Raw genomic sequence first — 19,749 nt, forward strand, 5'->3', positions numbered from 1 at the left:
TTTAATATAGATAGTGCTTCATTATCCATGCTACCCTTTAGCAAGATATAGTGTCCTTCCTTATCTCTTTTAATTAGGTCAATTTTTGCTTTAGCTTGATCTGAGATCAGGATGGCTACCCCTGCTTTTTTGACTTCACCTGAAGCATAGTAGATTTTGCTCCAACCTTTTACCTTTAACCTGCATGTATCTCCCCGCTTCAGGTGTGTTTCCTGTAAACAACATATTGTAGGATTCTGGCTTTTAATCCATTCTGCTAACCGCTTCCTCTTTATGGGGGAGTTTACCCCGTTCACGTTTATGGTTAGAATGACCAATTCTGTATTACTTGCCATCTTGTTAACCCCGGTTTATGCTTTCCTCCCTTCTTTCCCCTTTCCCCCCTTCCAAGTATTAAGCTTGTGAGCACCCCTTGTTTCTCACAGCCCTCCCTTTTTAGTGTCCCTCCCCCTGCCTTAGAGTTCCTCCCCCTATCTTACCCCTTTCCCTCCCAGTTCCCGTATTCCCTTCCGCTTAGCTTATTCCTTCCCTTTCCACTTTTCCCTTCTCACTTTTCAATGAGATGGGAGAAGTTTCACCATAGATTGAATATGTCTTAAGATTTTTCACTTAAAGCCAATTCTGAAGGCAGTAAGATACCCACTATATTCATCCCCCTCCATTCTTTCTCTCAGATATAATAGGTTTCCTATGCCTCTTCATGAGATGTACTACCCCCACTTTACCCTTTTTCTGGTACAATGTCCTTTCCACATCAATTTCTAGAACAAGGTATACATGTATTCTTTATGCATCTATATAGTCAAAATATAGTTCCCAAGATTAATCTTTACCTTTTTAGATTTCTCTTGAGTTCTATATTTGTAGATCAAACTTTTTGTTAAGTTCTGGTTTTTTCATCAGAAATAGATGAAATTCGCTTACTTCGTTGAATGTCCATCTTCTTCCCTGGAAAAAGATGCTCATTCTCGCTGGGTAAGTTATTTTTGGTTGCATACCAAGTTCCTTAGCCTTTCGGAATATCATATTCCAGGCCCTTCGATCTTTTAATGTGGATGCTGCCAGATCCTGGGTGATCCTTATTGTGGCTCCTTGATACTTGAATTGGGTTTTTCTAGCCGCTTGCAATATTTTTTCTTTCATCTGAGGGTTCTGGCATTTGGCCACTATATTCCTTGGTGTTTTGATTTTAGGATCCCTTTCAGTGGGTGATCGATGAATCCTTTCAATGTTTATTTTTTCCTCTGTTCCTATGACTTCTGGGCAGTTCTCTTTGATAATTTCCTGGAAGACAGTGTCCAGGCTCTTTTTTTCATCATGTTTTTCTGGGAGTCCAATGATTCTCAGATTGTCTCTCCTGGATCTGTTTTCCAGGTCTGTTGTCTTCCCCAGAAGGTATTTCACATTTTTCTCCATTGTTTGATTTTTTTGGATTTGCTTGACTGATTCTTCTTGTCTCCTCGAGTCATTCAATTCCACTTGTTCAATTCTGATTTTCAGTGAAGTATTCTCTTCACTCACTTTTTTAAAATCTTTCTCTAATTGTCCAATTGAGTTCTTTTGTTCTGTGGAATTTTTTTCCATTTCGCCAATTTTGTTTTCCAGTTCACTAATCCTATTTTTCAAGGATTTTACTTCTTTATCCACTCTCTCTTTAACTGACTTCTCCAGGCTCTTTTGCCAAGCCTCCCTCTCCTTTTCCCAAGCTTCCTTCTCCTTTTGCCAAGCCTCACTCTGCTTTCCCCATTTTTCTTCTAGCTCCCTTGTGAGAGCCTTTTTAATCACTTCTATGAGGTTCATCTGTGCTGAGGAACAGACGATCTCCTCCTTTGGGGAATCACCTGGGGACTGTCTGTTTTTAGTCTCCTCAGGATTTAGAGTCTGCTCTCTATCTGTGTAGAAGCTGTCTAGGGTTAAAGTCCTCTTCAGCTTCTTGCTCATTCTGTCTATTAATCAGAGACAAACTACCAAAGAAAAACAGAAAAAACTGGAGTCTTTCTTTGGGGGGGGGGGTGTGTTATCGAGCTTCCTCTACAGACTGCAGGGGGCAGCAGTGAGGCACTAGCAGGACTGTGCTGCGCCTGCGCTCTGAGATCCCAAAGCGTGCTGAGTCACTGAGGGGGGGGAAGGGGGGGGCGGCCAGGTCCTGAGAGACTCCAGCTGTTTGCGGTTGTGTTCTTCAGCCCCGGTGTTTTTAGCTTCTCTGCTGGGCTGTTGACTTGCTGCAGGTTTCAAACCTGTAGCGAAGCTCTCCCGCAGAGACAGCTGCGATCACTCCCCACCCCCTCTCCAGTCTGCTCCCGTGCTCTCACTGCCGCTGCCCGCCGCCTGCGCCCGATCTAAAACCGCCCCAGCCCTCCAGTAAAGACAGACCTTTCTTGGCGGATCTCAAGGATGGCTTCTCTTGGTAACTATTTGTGGGTTTTTTTCAGTCAAGCATTGATTCAGAGGCTTGTAATGAAGTGGATAGTGAGAGAAAGCGCGGAGCTTATGCAACTGTGAGCCTCCTCTCCGCCATCTTAACCGGAAGTCCCCAGGAGTTTTCCTTAAAATAATAAGCAGTATCTATCTAAAACCAACAATAGCATTATTATCAGTTACATTAGAAAGAAGCTGGATGCATTCCCAGTAAGATCAGGGGTGAAACAAGGATGCCCATTATCACTACTATTATTTAATGTTGCAGAAATGCTGGCTTTAGCAATAAATAAGAAATTAAAGGAATTAAAATAGGCAATGAGTAGTTAAAGCTATCACTCTTTGCCTATGATATGATATACTTAGGGAATCTTAGAAAATTGTCCAAAACCTATTTGAAATAATTAACAGCTTTAGCAAAGTAGCAGGATATAAAACAAACCCACACAAATCATCAGCATTTCTGTATATTACTGACAAAGCCCAACAGCAAAAGATAGAAAGAGAAATTCCCTTTAAAATAACTAGACCAAATAAAATATTTGGCCGTTTTCCTGTCAAGACAAACCCAGGAACTATAGAATAAAATTACAAAACACTTCTCACACAAATAAATTCAAATCTAAACAATTGGGAAAATATCAATTGCTCATAGATAGGCTTAGCTAATACAATAAAAATGACATTTATGCCTGAATTGGTCTGCTTGCTCAGTGTCATCCCAATCAAACTGTGAAAAAATTATTTTATAGAACTAGAAAAAATAACAACAAAATTTATCTGGAAGAACAAAAGCTCAAGAATATCAAGGGAATTAAGGAAAAAACTATAAAGGATGGTGACTTAGTAATATCAGACCTAAAACTATATTATAACACAGCAGTCCTCCAAACTATTTGGTACTAGCTAAGAAGTAAAGTGGTGGATCAGTGGAAAAGATTAGATACATACTAAGTATATAAAGAATTGTGTCAAATTTATAAGAATATAAGTCATTCCCCAGTTGATAAATGGTCAAAAGACAATTTTCAGATGATAAAATTAAAGCCATCTATAGTCATATGAAAAAATGCTCTAAATCACTATTAATTTTAAAAATGCAAATTAAAACAACTCTGAATTACCACCTCACATCTCTCAAATTGGCTAAGATGACAGGAAAAGATAATGATAAATGTTGGAGGGGATGTGAAAAAACTGGGACACTAATGCATTGTTGATGGAGTTGTGAAATGATCCAATCATTCTGGTGAGCAATTTGGAACTATTCCCTTAGAGCTATAAAATCGCATACTTTGTGACCCATCATTGCCATTATTGGATTTATATGCCAAGGAAATCATAAAAGAGGAAAAAGGACTCATATATATGCAGCAATGTTTGTAGTAGCTCTTTGTAACAAAGAATTGGAAAATAAGTAGATGCCTATCAATTGGAGAATGGCTCAATAAGTTGTGGTATATAAAATGTTATTGTTCTATTAAAAAATGATGAACAAACTGATTTTAGAATGGTTTGGAAAGATTTTCATGAACTTATGCTAAGTTAAATAAGCAGAACCAGGAAATGCATTATACATAGTAACAGCAAGAATGTATGATGATCAACTAGGAAATGCTTGGTCTTCCCACTGATTCAGTGATCCAAGGCAATTATAATGAACTTTGGATAGAAAATGCTATCTGTCTTAAGAAAAAGAACAATGGAGATTGAATGCAAATCAACATATGCTGTATTCATTTCTTTTTTCTTTTTTTTTCTCACTCATGGTTTTTCCTTTTTTCTCCTGACATGATTCATAAAATAATATGTATTAAAACAAATTTTTAAAAAGAGAAATGAAAAAAAAAAACTACTGTTGATTCTCACTCAGCATCTTTTGGTATAAATGAAGGCAGGGCAGAGAACTCTTTATTAATAGGTTCAGTGTCTTATTAGTAGTAGTAGTAGTATTATCATGCTCAGGGAAAAAATAGAAAATGAAAGCTCCTGTAACTAACTGTGATGGATTTAACTTTTTTCAACAATGAGGTGATTCAAGGCCATTTCAATACATTTGGAATGGAAAATGCCATTTGCATTGATAACAATGTGTATCAAAGCATAGTACTTCCACTTCTTTGTTTGTTTGCTTGTTGTTGTTGTTTTTTCCCCTTTCTCGTGTTTTTTTGTTTTTTGTTTTTTGTTTTTTTCAACTTTTGATCTGATTTTTCTTGCACAACATGATGAATATGGAAATGTTTAGAAGAATTGCACATGTTTAGTCTCTATTGGATTGTTTGCTCTCTGTAAAAGGGATTGTGGGGGAAGGAGAGAGAGAATTTTGGAGTACAAGATTTTGCAAAAGTGGATGTTGAAAACCATTTTTGCATATATTTGGAAAAAAATAAAAAAGCTATTAAAATAATTTTTTAAAAATTAGTCTGGGCATCTCATCACCTAGTGGGCTTTGAGGCATTCCTGCTTTTTCCTCAGCGAGGAGTCAGGCTGTTACATGTGCAAGGATTACCTGAAAAGTTTTAATTCCATGTGATTAATTACTAGTTGTGCCTGCATTTGTCTCTACATTCCTGAGAACAGCTTTGGTGCTGCTTAGCATCTATAAGTCATATTTGGGGCGCTCATCCCTCTAGACAACAGACATAATGCATTTGGCCAAGACATTTAAATTTTTATCCTTTCATTTAGGGTTAGAATAGACAGAAATCATCTAGTCTAAATACCTCATCTTACTAATAGAGATATTGTAACTCTTGGAAAAATGACTTGCCTGAGGTCACATAATTCAAGTCTTTTGGATCTAAATCCTATATTCTTTTTGTTAAACTACACTGCTTGTGGAATTGATTATAAATCTTTGAAAAAAATTCTGTGTTTAGAATAAGAGTAATCCAACAGAATTGTCTAGCTATTATAGAACTTCTCATATAAATACATCCTTAATATTCAAATGGAAATGTAAAGTATTATTTTATGAGTAAAGTGTAATTTGTTTATGTAACTAAATTGATACAATGAACTTAAAAAAAATTCTTTCAAAACTAATAAACAAATAAATGCATCCTTATTTATTCTTCTTTTCCTTCTCTTTCTTAGTCCTTCAAGAGATCATCACTTTATTATAGCATAATGATAGAATAGGAAGAGGAATGTACAAAGCAATTCCAGGGTGTACAAAAATAAATAAGTCCTAACATTGGACAATTAACTTCTCTTGTTGGCACCCCAGTTTCTCTATAAAAAGAAGGGATTGAATTAGATGACCCCTAGGGTCCTACCCATTTATATTATAGATTATAAATTTCTATTCTAAAAGCCTGTAAAACTCTAACAGTTTTATGTTTTAAGAGCCTGCCTTCTAGCTCTTAAATGTAATGTTTTATGTTCTAAAAGTCTTACCTACCATTTCTGATATTCCATGTTCTAAGAGTCTGTCCTTATGGTTTAATATTTCCAATCACAGATGGCTCAGAGGGTTTAAATAAATAATCCATTTAATAAAAACAAATTCAATTGCCCTCAGGTAAAAGTAGTTCCCAAGACATTTAAAAAGCAGGACACATGAAGATAAAAGCAGATCAAGGCTCTGGTAAGGACGTGAAGAGCAATGGAAAAGGAAATTCCCTGGAGTGTCTAGAACTCATTGCCAGAGTCTCAAAGCCTTTATTTCCTACTTGCCTAAAGGGCCACACAGCTAGGTCTGAGGACAAAGTTAATTCAAACTGCCCTGAATCTGCACCATAACTTCTTTGCCCACAACAATCCTGCCCAATATTGAAGGAGTTAGAGAAATTAACTTAGGTCTCCCACTTTCCACCAGAATAATGGCCTACAACACTGCCTTTTCAACTCTTAAGTTTTTATCTTCAATGAGTGTTTTCAATTTTGATGTTTTAAGCATTTCAGAAATTTTCTCTTCTTACTTACCCTTTTCTTCTTCCTCCTCTTCCTTCTCCTTCTCTTCCTTCTCTTTTCTTTCTCTACTTCTTATTCTCCTCTTCATTCTCCTCTTCTTTTGCCTCCTCCTTTTTCTTTTTTTTTTAATTTATTTTATAATAACTTTTTTTGACAGAACCCATGCCAGGGTAATTTTTTTACAACATTATCACTTGCCCTCACTTCTGTTCCAATTTTTCCCCTCCTTCTGTCCACCCCTCCCCTAAATGTCAAGCAGTCCTATATATGTTAAATATATCCTAGATATATTTATCTAGATACAATATATCCTAGATACAATATATGTATGCAGAATCGAACAGTTCTCTTGATGCACAGGGAGAATTGGATTCAGAAGGTAAAAATAACCCAGGAAGAAAAACAAAAATGCAAATAGTTTATATTCATTTCCCAGTGTTCTTTCTTTGGGTGTAGCTGCTTCTGTCCATCATTGATCAACTGAAACTGAGTTAGGTCTCTTTATCAAAGAAATCCACTTCCATCAGTGGATGGCAGGCAACTGTTGTTATCATTGTTGAAGTATATAATGATCTCCTGGTTCTGCTCATTTCACTTAGCATCAGTTCATGTAAGTCTCTCCAAGCCTCTCTGTATTCATCCTGCTGGTCACTTCTTACAGAACAATAATATTCCATAATATTCACATACCACAATTTACCCAACCATTCTCCAAATGATGAGCATCCATTCAATTTCCAGTTTCTAGCCACTACAAACAGGGCTGCCACAAACATTTTGGCACATACAGATCCCTTTCCCTTCTTTAGTATCTCTTTGGGATATAAGCCCAGAAGTAACACTGCTGGGTCAAAGGATATGCACAGTTTGATAACTTTTTGGGCATAATTCCAGATTGCTCTCCAGAATGGTTGGATTCGTTCACAACTCCACCAACAATGCATCAGTGTCTCAGTTTTACCGCATCCCCTCCAACATTCATCATTATTTTTTCCTGTCATCTTAGCCAATCTGTCAGGTGTGTAGTGGTATCTCAGAGTTGTCTTAGTTTGCATTTCTCTGATCAATAGTGATTTGGAACACTCTTTCATATGAGTGGTAATAGTTTCAATTTCATCATCTGAAAATTGTCTGTTCATATCCTTTGACCATTTATCAATTGGAGAATGGCTTGATTTCTTATAAATTAGAGTCCATTCTCTATATATTTTGGAAATGTGCCTGCTCTTTTTTCTTCTCTTCCTCTTCTCCCTCTTCTTCTTCCTTCTCTTTTCTTTCTCTACTTCCTATTTCCCTCTTCATTCTCCTCTTCTTTTACCTCCTCCTTTTTCTTCTCTTTCTCTTCCACCTCTTTTTCTTTCTTTTCTTTCTTTCTTTACTTCTAATTCCCCTCTTCATTCTCCTCTTCTTTCACCTCCTCCTTTTTCTTCTCTTCCTCTTTCTTCTCCTCTTCTTCCTCTTCCTTTTCCCTCTTCTTTGTCTCCTTTTCCTTATCATTCTCCTGCTAATCATTTAAGAAATCATTATTTGATTTCTACTGATTCTCCATGGTTTTTTTCTCTTTCTGCAGTGTACAGTGACATGTGGAGGTGGCCTACAGACCCGAACAGTGCAGTGTCTCCAGCAAGGACGGCCTACAGCCAGCTGCCTGGTTCACCAAAAACCATCAGCAGTCAGAGCCTGTAACACAAATTTTTGCCCTCTACCTATAAAAAGAGGTAACAAACCCTGCATTTGAATTGGGTTTGTTTATTTTGGAAGAAAATATTTCTCAGGATAATTTGATTTGTATCAATATGGCCTAGAATTTTGTTAACTTATTTAAATTTTTCCCCTTTTCATTCATCAGACATTTAATACTTTGTGTGTGTGTGTGTGTGTGTGTGTGTGTGTGTGCGTGTGTGTGTAACCCTGAGGTAGAAAATCTGGGGGGTATGAAAACAAACTAGACTTTAACTCTGCCTTTACATATCTTATAACAAAATAAATACATCAATACAGAAGTGACTATTCTACTGCTAGAAATAGAATATAAAAATTATAGATCTATCATTGAATATAAGCTCCCTGAGGACAGACTATTATTTTGTCACTCATTTAACAAACTTTCATTAAGTTTAATAAGGTCTTTGTACTTCAGGTACCTTCTACAGCTCCTGCCATAAAGTAGGCACTTTAAAGAGCTTGTTTAATGAATGAATAAATATGATAACTTATAATAATCACAGAATCTCAAATTTTGGAGGTACCTCAGATGTCATCTCAGCTAATCTGTGTTTGGATATCTACCTTCTGGATATTAAACAAGTGGGCCTTTAAATTCTGCTTAAAAACTTTTAATGGTGAGGTACTCACTACTCATGCAAGCAGCCTAATCTGATAATAATAAACATCATGATAATGATGAAAACAATCGCTGGCTTTCATATAGCATCTGCTATTTGCCAGTGGTGTGCAAAGTGTTTTGCACAAATCTCACTTGATCCTTATACCCACCCTGGGAGGTAGGTGCTATCATCCCCATTTTATAAATAAAGAAACTGAGACTTAACTTTCCTAAGGTCACACAGCTTGTAAGGGGTTGAGTTAAGATTTGAATTTGGATCTTTCTGACCCCAGACCCAGCTCTGTGATACTGCATGGTACATAGAGTTCTGGACGGTTCTGGATATTTTTTCCTTAGGTAGAGCTAGAATCTCACCTGTTACTTCTTTCTTTCCATTGAGACAAACCAAACTAGGCTAATTCTTCTTCTATGTTATGATTGCCTTCAGATATTTGAACATATTATTTTGTCTTCTCAGACTTGTCTATGCCATATCTTCAGTTCTTCTCGTGCAGAGAAGCACAAACAGAATGGTTTGAGAGACAACAAAGAAAATGTCATTTCTGTTTGTGAAAATTAGACAAAGCTTCTCGGAGACTTGAATCCTCTGCCCTGTAATGGCACCTGAGCTGGACCTGAGCTTAATAGGTGCAATGGGAAAGAAATAAGGATCCTAGGTATAAGGGACAGTGTGAGAAAAGATATGGGCAGAGAGAAAAGGATTAGCAGTCCAGTTTGATTGGCGCATAGACTACAAAGCAGTGAGCTAAGGTGAAATAAGACTGAAAATTCATAAGGTACAAAGTTATAGAGGACTTTGAATATCAGAGTTAGATTCTGAACAATAATAACTCACATTCTCATGAATGCTTTAAGATTTCCAAATTGCTTTCCTCACAGGAACTTGCCCTTTGAGATTAGATGACATTAGGAAACCTTTAAAGTTTTTGAACTGACCTCTGCATAAATGAGATGAGTGTGTGAAGGAGAGACCGAAAGGGGAGAAACCAGAAGCAGCAAGACTATCCAGAAGCTATAATGGTAGCCCAGGCAAGAGACTGAAGTAGGATGCAGACACTGGGGGTAGTAGAATATTGTAGAGGTAGAATTTATAGGAATTGGCAACTGATTGAATGTAGGGAAATGGCATTACTGAGAGCGAGAACCATTTCTCATTACAATATCTCAGAGATTTCATGTATGAGTGACTGGGAAGATGGTGATGTAGTGATGTCACTGACCAAGAAGACAAGGAAGTTAGATGAGTTGTCAGTATTGGGGGATGAGGAAGATGATAATGAGGTGAATTTTAGACATGTTGACTTTGAAATAAAAATAAGACAGATTCTATTATGTGTCCTGTATTGTGGAGACTAAAGGTTTGTAAGATACAGACTCTGCCATCAAGAAGTTTCTAAGACATCAAATAGAGGAGCAGAAGATAAAACATGAAAAAAGAAAACAAAATATATAAGTTAAATAGCAATGTTAGACTCAAATCCAGATCTACTCATCCTTTCTACTGTGCTCCTTGGAATGCCTGCTCCATAATTAACAAACTTCATATCATTTTAAAATGTTTTTGGTACCACTTCCATCTTCTGGTTCTCACTGAGACCTGACTTCCTCCTGATGACACTGCATGTGTTTCAAATACTGATTGCACTTTCGCTCATAACCCCACCTCAGTAGGCATGACGGGTGCACCATTGGAATAGAATACTTCTTGTTCCTTATTGCCACTGTAAGAGTTTTCTACTGCCACCGTAACCCTCTTTTGAGATTCATTCAATCCAAATTTATCACCCAATCAAAGTTCTGGCAACTGTTAGCTATGAACTCCCAGGACATTCATCTTTCTTCTTCAATGAGTTCAATGTCTAGTTTACAATCTTTTTCTTCATCTAACTCCTGTTATCATAATAAGGGATTTCAACATAAATGTTGATTCCTCAAACACCCCAACTTCCCTTCTCATAAATCTACTTAGTTCTTCTACTCCATCTCAGTTGAACACAGAAATGGCTAAAGGCCTTAGTCTCTTTACTATCCACAAGATTAACTTCCATATTCATCCTTATCAGATCATAAGATTTCATAATCCCATTTTTCCTTTTGTTGTAAAACTCTTAAACTTGTTCTTTGTCCTCATCACATCTTTCATTCCCTCAGCCCCTTAGTTCTTTCCCAGGATATCACCCCTGCAGTAGCTATCATTTTCTCCCTTCCCCATTTCCACCCATTTTGTTTAACTCTACACTGTTCTCATCTCTCAAGTCCTTTGTCCCCTTATCCTATGGAAGATATTACCCCATCAAGACAAAACTTTAAGTCTCTCCTACCAAACACCACTTTTGCTTCTATTACTCTTGTATGGAGTTAGAGAAAAATCATGAAAATCATGCTTACTGAATAACAAATTTATGTTACATATTCTCACCTGTGCCTTAACTGAAGAAAGGGAATATTCCCATACTTCATCAATTCACTATTCAATCTAGTGCCTATTACAAACTTTTTCATTCTTCCTCAAATATTCCATGGCATCCCTTTTCCTCTCCCTCTCAACTCTGTATCTTACCTTAAAATTCATGGGAAAAAAACCTGAGGTTACTCACCTAGAGTTTCCTCTTCTCTTCTCATTTCACATCACTTAGATGCATTTTCTCACTATTTCCTCCTCCACTCCTATCTTCATAATGAAGTTCCCCTTCTCCTTGCTAAGACCTGTGTCCTTTATCCCATTGCACCCTTTCTCCAACAGACTATCTCTTCTATCATCCCTACTCACTGATTTTCAATTTCTCCCTCTCTATTGGCTGCTTCCCTGTTGCCTATAAACATGCTTGTGTTTTCTCCTGTGTTAAAAACCCTTCACTTGATCTGGCTTAGCATTAGAGAGTGCAGCGTGCCTTCCTTAACATGAAGTGGCACAAAAGAAAGACTTTAGTGGAATAATAATAATCACAACTTACATTTTGTGGTACCATAGATGTCCAAATACCTATATTACCCTGAAAAATGAACTCAGTGCAAAGGCCATGTTGCTGCATCATGTAGTATATAAGAAGACAGGAGAGATAAGAAGAGTCGAGTTATGAAGGGTTTAAAAAGTTGTCAGAAACCTTAAAACCGAGAACCCAATGCATCAGAAGTAGAGAAAACATCAGAAACTAGAATTTCATAGCTGAAAGAGAACTTAAATAAGAGAAGATCAGAAATAAAGTAATCTGAGATAGGAGACCACAGAGCCACACAGGTTGGAATTTTACATCATCAAAGGTAGAATGTCACACTAGGAGAAACCTTAGACTATAAAATGGAAGGTACCTGAATCATTATAAATCTCAAGTTCACACAGCAAGTTTGTGTCAGAGATTGTAATCCAATATTTCTGATTCTCAGAACAGAAATATTTCCACTGGAACACAGTTGCATCTCTCTCTGAAGAGATGGAGATGTTGGGGATTAAAATCAAAAATAGATTCCAGTAATTATGGGCACAAACTTGACTGAGGGAAATGACCAGAGGCCCCTGGCAATAAATTGATCAGGACTTTTTCTTTTTAGATGAGCCACCTTGTGTGGATTTCTTCAGCTGGTGCCATCTAGTTCCACAACATGGTGTCTGCAACCACAAGTTTTATGGCAAACAGTGCTGCAAATCGTGCTCAAGGAAGAATCGATGATGATGATGATGATGATGATGATGATAACAACTCAAATTTTTCTAGTACCTGAAGGTTTACAATGCTTCCCCCAAAATAGCCCTGTGAGGAAGGTAGTGCAAGAATTGTCCCCATTTCAGAGAGGAGGAATCTAAGATCTAAAGAAGAGAACTCTCTAGACTAGCAGACTCAAATCCAGGTCATCTGTTCCAAATCCATTATTTTTATGACTACACTGTTCTGCCTCTCAATTTTTTGTAAATGCCTCTTGGTGACTGGGGTGGGATTGGTCTCTTCTTTGAACTACAGTGAATACCCTTGTCTGGGTCACTCACAGTACTTACCAAGCAAGTGGAGACCTGTGCTGTAGGAGTGTGGCCACAGTGAAGTGCTTAAGGGACAAGGGATTATTTTTGTTGATATATCATGCTCATTTCAGAGCACTTGGACATGCGATGCCAGGATGGATCCCCTCTCATGAAATACTTTCAGCTTCACCTGTCCTTTGGAACATAGGACTTTATCAGATGAAGATGTGCTGAGTTATTAACCAGAAAACAAACATTTATTCATGTCAACATTAGTAGAAAGGACACATTGAGTCAACTGAGGAACCTCCTGTCCTTGTAGATTTACCAAAACATAGAGCTGAAAGGAATCATTGAACTACAGAATCTCAGAGCTGGAATGGATCTTAGCTGTTATGTAGTCCAAGCCCCACCTGAGCAGAAATTCACACTACAGTTTTTTCCACATGTGATTATCCAGTCTCTGTTTGGAAGACTCCCTATGATGGGGAGCTTACTACCTCCTAATACATCCTTTTCTATTTTGGGACAATTCTAAATTGTCAGAAAGTTTTTCCTTCCTTCAAGCATAAATCTGCCTTGATGCATCTTACAGTACTTGCTCCCAGTTCTGCTCTTTTAGACTAGGGAGAACAAACCCAAATCCTCCTCCACATGACTATCCTTCAGACACTTGATAACAGCAACCAGATATTATTATTTCTTCTTCTTTGATTCCTTCAGGTGATCTTTGTTTAGCTTGGTCTCCAATCTCCTCTCCATCTTGGTCATATGACTTTGATGTTCTCTAGCTTATCACTATCCTTCCTAAAATGTGGTACCCAGGGCTAAACAGATTCCAAATGTTGTTGGGTCAAGGTGAACTCCAACTCCTTCTCTTTGTAGCTGAAAAAACTCAGGCATATAAGGATGAAGAGGCTTATTCAAGTTCACACAGCAAGTGAACAGCAGAGCTATGACAGCCTTCTGCTGGAATAAGAACCTTTTAGTTCTTCAGCCTAACTTGAAAAGGCTTTTATGGGCCCTAGATATAAGACTTCCACTAATTGGGACCAAGAGAATATGATCACAAAACTGACAAGGGACCTTTTACTTCTTTGTGGTCTTCCTGTTGGACTGTGTGGGTAGTTCTGGAGCATATATTCTGCCTATATCAAGGCTCAAGAATATTAACAACAACCTGGGAAGCATTTTCTAAAAAAACATTCTGGAAACAGGGTATGTAGACCATTTAGAACAATTGGTCAATTGAATTTTGCACTTTGAATAACTTATAAATTGCAAGCCTTTACCCCGTATCCCCATGTCATCTCAAGATACTTCCATATGTGAAACAATTAAATTCGACATTTATTAAGCACCTTCTACTTGAGAGCCCTGATTCAATACTGAAGAAGACAGCAAACCAAGTCATGGAATCATAACAAGATTAGTTAGAAGGGATCTCAGAGCCAATCTAATATAGTCACCAGCACCATGCATGACTCCCTTTGACAGTCTCTACAACAAGGTCATTTGGTTTCTTTGGCCACTTCAAATAACTGGGAACTCACTGTCTCACAAGGAAGTGCATTCCCATTTTTGAATAGCTCTCATTATTAGATTTTTATTTATATGTAATCGGCTAAAATCTGCCTCTTCGTAACTTCCATCTATGGATCCCAGCTATGTCTGACTCCTTTCAAACCTTCTTGTTTGCTCTAGACTTTAGAGTAGCACAGAAGAAATCTGGTCCCTCCTATATAGGTCTATTCTTTAAATAAGGTTATACTATTTATTCCTGGAAGGGACCTTAGTGATCTTTTTTTAAGGGATAAAATAAGGCCCGTGAGAATAATTTGACCAAAGTCAGAAAGTTAATAAATGGCAGAACTGGGATTCAGACTCAGGTGACTTGATTAAAAATTCAGCTCTCTTTCTACTATGCTTTTGTCTCTCCTTGGCAGTCTTGAGCCTTAAGAAGCCAGAAGTCTAATAATTTAATTAATAAACTTTTTTGTGTGTAAAACAGTGTTCTGTGCAATGGGAAATAAAGAAAATTTAAATATAAGAATCCCAGCCCTCATGGATATTATGATCTAGAGGGGACTATATGACATTAATTTTGGAATCCTAGAATATCAGAGCTGAAAGGGATCTCAGAGCCATTTAGTCATGCCTACATGAATCCCTCCCAGCTCTTGCTTGGTGCAACCAATTCCACTTTTCAATAGCTCTTGATAAGATTTTTTTCCCTTAAATCCAGCTTAAGTCTGCCCCTCTACAACTTCCACCCATTTCTCCTAGTTCTATCTTTTTGGGACCAACCAACCAAAATGAATTTAGTCTCTTTTCCATATAACAACCCTTCAAATACCAGATACTTGAAGATGGCTACTATGTGTTCTGTAGTATTTTCTTCTCCAGCTTAAATATTTCCAGTTTCTCCAACTGATATTCATGTTATATAGTCTTAAGGCCTTCTAATTTCAATTGAATTCAGTTTATTTAACAGCATACTTACTCACAAGTACTTATATTTAAATAATGAATGTCAACAGAGAAAATATTCCAATTTTATAGCATTCCCCTCAGAAGATTGTACCAGGAGGTAGTCATCTTCAGAGGAACCCAATCTAAGTTTAAATTCAATTTCAAATTAATTCAGTAAACATTTAGTTAGGAATCTTTTACCCAGAGGACTGGGTTTGGTGCTTTTGGTGATACAAACTTTAGACATATGTTTTTGTTTATTTGTCTGTTTGTTTTACCTTGGAGTTCTTTTCTACCATCAAAGGTCCCAATCCTTTCCACACCTTTGTAAGTGGTTTTGTGTATCTCTGCAGCCAAGGAATCCATTCCTTGGTGACCAAATCCACTATTAATGGGTCTTTCAGAACTGAGCTAGATAACATTTGCCACCACTTAATGCCTCTCCAGTTTTGTGGCACCTTCCAGGGCTTGCCAATCTAAATTGGCAAGTTGGCAAGGGAGGTATCTCCTCCTTGCCAAAAGGAGATATCCATGATGGAAGAAGCTTTGGTGGAGAGACTATCCTTAAAATAGTTTTTAGTTGGAAGCATACCAGCCTATTTCCCCAAACCAATAAAGCAGGCAGACTTGTGTCCGCCTGTAATTTTTGGAGTTTTTGTTCAAAAGATGTGTGTTTATGTTGTTCCACTTCATCCCACAACTTTTTTTTTTTAATGAATGTTGCCCCAGTTCTCTGCCTCAAAGGCACCGATTCAAATAAAGACTGGCTAGTTCAGCATAGCCAGCTAGACAGTGGTCACTTAAAATGAACTGTTCCTTTTGTAGCTCTCCAAATGGGAGCTGGGTTTGGGTTTTTTTTTCATATTATCCGAGAAATGATAATTATCTCCTTGACTTGATTTGAAGTACAAATAGTTGTATTATTTAAAAACAAAAACAATTCACATTGTATTTCTTCTCTACCCCCAGTAAAATTGTCTTCATAATTACTATTTTATTACTTGATGTAAAAAATAATTTATTAACTCATAATCTGTCCTATGTTTGTACTTGCTTCCTAAAGTGGATGATGTTAATTAGAAAAAAAAATGTTGAATAAAACTATGTTATGGAACGAAAAAAATCAACATAAAGGCATGGTATTTAATTCTTCTGTAAGTTTAATAATAAAGGACTCTGTTTCCTTATATTTGAATCTTATTAAAGTTATTTGAATAATGAAGGCTATACCCACATAAAAGACAAAGGAAACTGATCAGTACTAGTTATACATTCAGTAGGTTCATGGAGGCAGCCATGAGATTGTGAAGAAAGCTCTAAGAAGTCTGAGATACTGTGTCTTGAATTTATCTTGACCTTATTTCTTCCTCTGTTATATGAAAGGGTTGGAATAGAGATATCTAAGTTTTCTCATTTCTAGGTTATTTCTAGATTCTATAATTCTAGGTACATTTAAGTTGTTTGTAAGAAATGATGAATAGTCCCTGTATTTTCAAATTTTCCCTTAAAGGGGGTCTTTGATTCGTCATTGGAATATTCATCATGTAGTAAGGATGAAGGAAAGTAAATGAACCATCCTATCGACCAACTAGATTGAGGTGGAGAGGGATGGGAGAAGCAGAAGGATTTGAGTCCTGCTCCCTAAATAATCTACATGAAGACATGATCATTTCCTACAAGTACTTCATATTATGTAAAAGAAATATTGGACATAAGGGACTTAGAGCTGAATAAGATGTTGGAAACCATCTGGTTCAAAATCTAGTCTCATTTTATAGAAAAGTAAACTGAGATTCTGTGAGAAGGTCACCTTGTTAGTGAAAAGAGCCAGGATTTGGCCCCAAAGACTAAAAGTAGGATAAGGAGAAATCAGTGGGGGACAGCTTTAGGTTCTGTGCAAATAAAAGTTTTCTAACAATTATAATTGTTTTAAATGTACAATGAAGTTCTTCAGAAGATAATGAGCTATTGGCCACTGAAGTTTCACATCAAAGGTTGAATGATCACTTGTCACAGAAGATACAGAAAAAGATTCCTATTCAGACAGTTCCTAAAGGTTTTGACAATTCTAAGTCTATAAATTTATCTAAATCTGTGGCATTCAAAGTGAGGAATATTTCTCTATACCTGGCATAAGGAGTAGTTCCAATATCCATCATTAAATATATCCATAGTGTACATATAGACTTCAGTCTTTCTCCCAGTAATTAAATTCTTCCTCTTTTCCTTTCTTTCCATCCTTCTATCCTTTTGGTTAAGGAAACATCCCTAGATTGCGGAGCATTTTATTTTGAGAATTAATCCATGAGAAAAGCAAGTATATTAGCTTACTAGGGCATAATTAGAACACAAGATATATAGAGGAATAAAACAATATCAGAACTAAAAGGAACTTTAGACCATAAGATATTAAAATTTCAAGGGACCATATGGAATTTCAGTGTGGTTATTCCTCAGTGTGGAATGTCAGAAAGACTCATAAAGTTTATTGAATCAAACTCCTTCCTTTTACAAAGGAAGAAATTAATTCAGAGAGGGAAAATAATTTGTCCCAAATAATAGTGCTATGTCTGAGACCAAACTCTCTCATTGTCAAGATTAAAGCTTTTCCCACTGTACTGTACTACACCGTGAGGTATGTGGTTTTAGGGAACAGATTTGGGAGATGTGGGTCATGTAGTAAGGATGAAGGAAAGTAAATGAACCATCCTATCGACCAACTAGATTGAGGTGGAAAGGAATGGGAGAAGCAGAAGGATTTGAGTCCTGCTCCCTAAATAATCTACAGGTAGCCAGCAAGGGATTGTAAATTGTCAACCAATTATATATCATTATGAAAATCCAGACAAGATGTGCTGAGAGTCTGAACTAGGGTGATGAACATATAATGGAAAAATAGAGAAACGGTACAGAGGTAGAATTGACAAGAGTTGGCAATTGATTGAATGTGGAGGTGAAGGAGAAGGAAGATGAGAAATACGCTGAGACTACAAAACTGTAAGACAGAGAGGAAGAGGTCTCAATGAAAATAGAAAAATTTAGGAAGAGAGATAAGTTTAAGGAGAAATATGATTCATTCTGTTTTGTAAATGATGAATTTGAGATGCCAATAAAGCATCCATGAGTAAATGTTTATTTGGGGATTAGAGATGTAGGAACTGAATTCAGGAGTGAAATTAGGTTTAGATATATTGATTTAAGAACAATCTGACTAGAAATGAGAATTGAGCTCATTGAGCAAATGAGATCATTGAGGGAAAAAGTGTATAGAAAAAAGCTAAGAGGATCGAAGACAGAGCAGAATGGAAGAAGGAAGCAGTAGGCATTGGTTAATGACCTAGCAAAACTGAGAAATGTGGAAAGAGAACTAAGGGAAAAGTATGATATGAAAGTCAAGAGGAAAGATAGTGTCATAAAGGAGGGTGTGTCAGAAGTGTGAAAAGCTGCAGAGAGTAAAAGAGGATGAGTACCTAGAAGAAAACTAGCAGATGTAGCAGTTAAGGATTTATTTATTCATAAAATTAAATTTCTGGTAGATAGCCAACTTAAAAATAGCTTTCAAATTATTCTTGTGGACAAGATGAAGAAATGAAGGCTAAATAATGGCAATATAGATTCATAACTGGTCGAATGATTAATACTTGGAGGTCAGCTTGGAAGGAGGTCTCCAGGAGAATTCACAGAAGATCTGTATTTGATCTTATACTACTTAACATTTTTGTTGTTCAGTCTTTTTTTTTCAGTCATGTCCAACTCCTTGTGATCCATTTGGGCTTTTTTTTTTTTTTTTAGCAAAGAAAGATATTGGAATTGTGTTTTTCTTCTTTATTATAATATAATGGTTCTCTCTGGGGTAGAGCAGGTTTCTTGGGGAGGTTTTCTGGAGGCAGCCTTAGTTGCAGTTGAAAGTAATAATCACCTCAAAACACAGCCAGGTGATAAAAGTTCAAACATTTATTTTCTCCTTCCAAAATAGCCCTGTTAGTTTTTCTTAGAGGCCTCTCATTCTCCTTGGTTCTAAGAACTCTTGCAGCTTCTCCTTTGCCTCTGCTTTCTTCTGCCTCCAGCCAGCACAAAGGAAATGGATCTCTTGTCTCCTTCACTTAGGGCTTGGCTAGCTTTCTGGAGAGCCTTTCAGACCAGCTTAGTCTCAGTGGGGGAAGTGCAAGAACCCAGCCACCACAGTGGTGTGAAATGAAGATGAATCTGTTTGTGCCTCTGAAAGAGTGCTTCTCCTCAACTGAACTGATGCTCCCTTCTCCATGTAATTCAGCTGAACTCTCTCCGAGAGCCTCTGTCTGTTTCTTATGTATGAGAGAGTGGGATTGTGGGATATCTTCCAGCGTGCTCTCTGGCCCTAAGAGCTTTAAAAGAGGTGTGAATTTGGATATCTCATACTAAACCCTGAAATCTCCCAAACATGTGAACTCCAATGAGTAAAGATGTGAGCACAAACATTGTATCAATTAGTTTTACTTAGTACCTTGTTTCAGGTTCTGGCCCAAAACATCTCCTTGTAAGATCAGATCAATAATCTATCAACTCTAATGAGTTAGCAGTTTGTAAAGATTCCAACAGGAACGGTTTGCCCTTTCCTCCCCCAGCTCATTTTACAGATGAGGAAACTGAGGCAAACCGGGTT

The 19,749-nt window shown here is 37.1% G+C and overlaps 1 protein-coding gene across 1 annotated transcript in view; it reads left to right on the forward strand.

Annotated features, from left to right (window-relative positions):
- Window positions 1-12,757, forward strand: part of ADAMTS18 (ADAM metallopeptidase with thrombospondin type 1 motif 18) — a 129,915-nt gene extending 117,158 nt beyond the window's left edge. Inside the window, 2 exon segments of the mRNA XM_051975103.1 lie at window positions 7,904-8,051; window positions 12,230-12,757. Coding sequence (XP_051831063.1) covers window positions 7,904-8,051; window positions 12,230-12,348 — 267 coding nt within the window. The 3' untranslated portion in view covers window positions 12,349-12,757.
- Window positions 12,758-19,749: the final 6,992 nt, after the last annotated feature.

The sequence above is a fragment of the Antechinus flavipes genome, chromosome 2, assembly GCF_016432865.1.
Source record: "Antechinus flavipes isolate AdamAnt ecotype Samford, QLD, Australia chromosome 2, AdamAnt_v2, whole genome shotgun sequence".
Classification (NCBI taxonomy): Eukaryota; Metazoa; Chordata; class Mammalia; order Dasyuromorphia; family Dasyuridae; genus Antechinus; species Antechinus flavipes.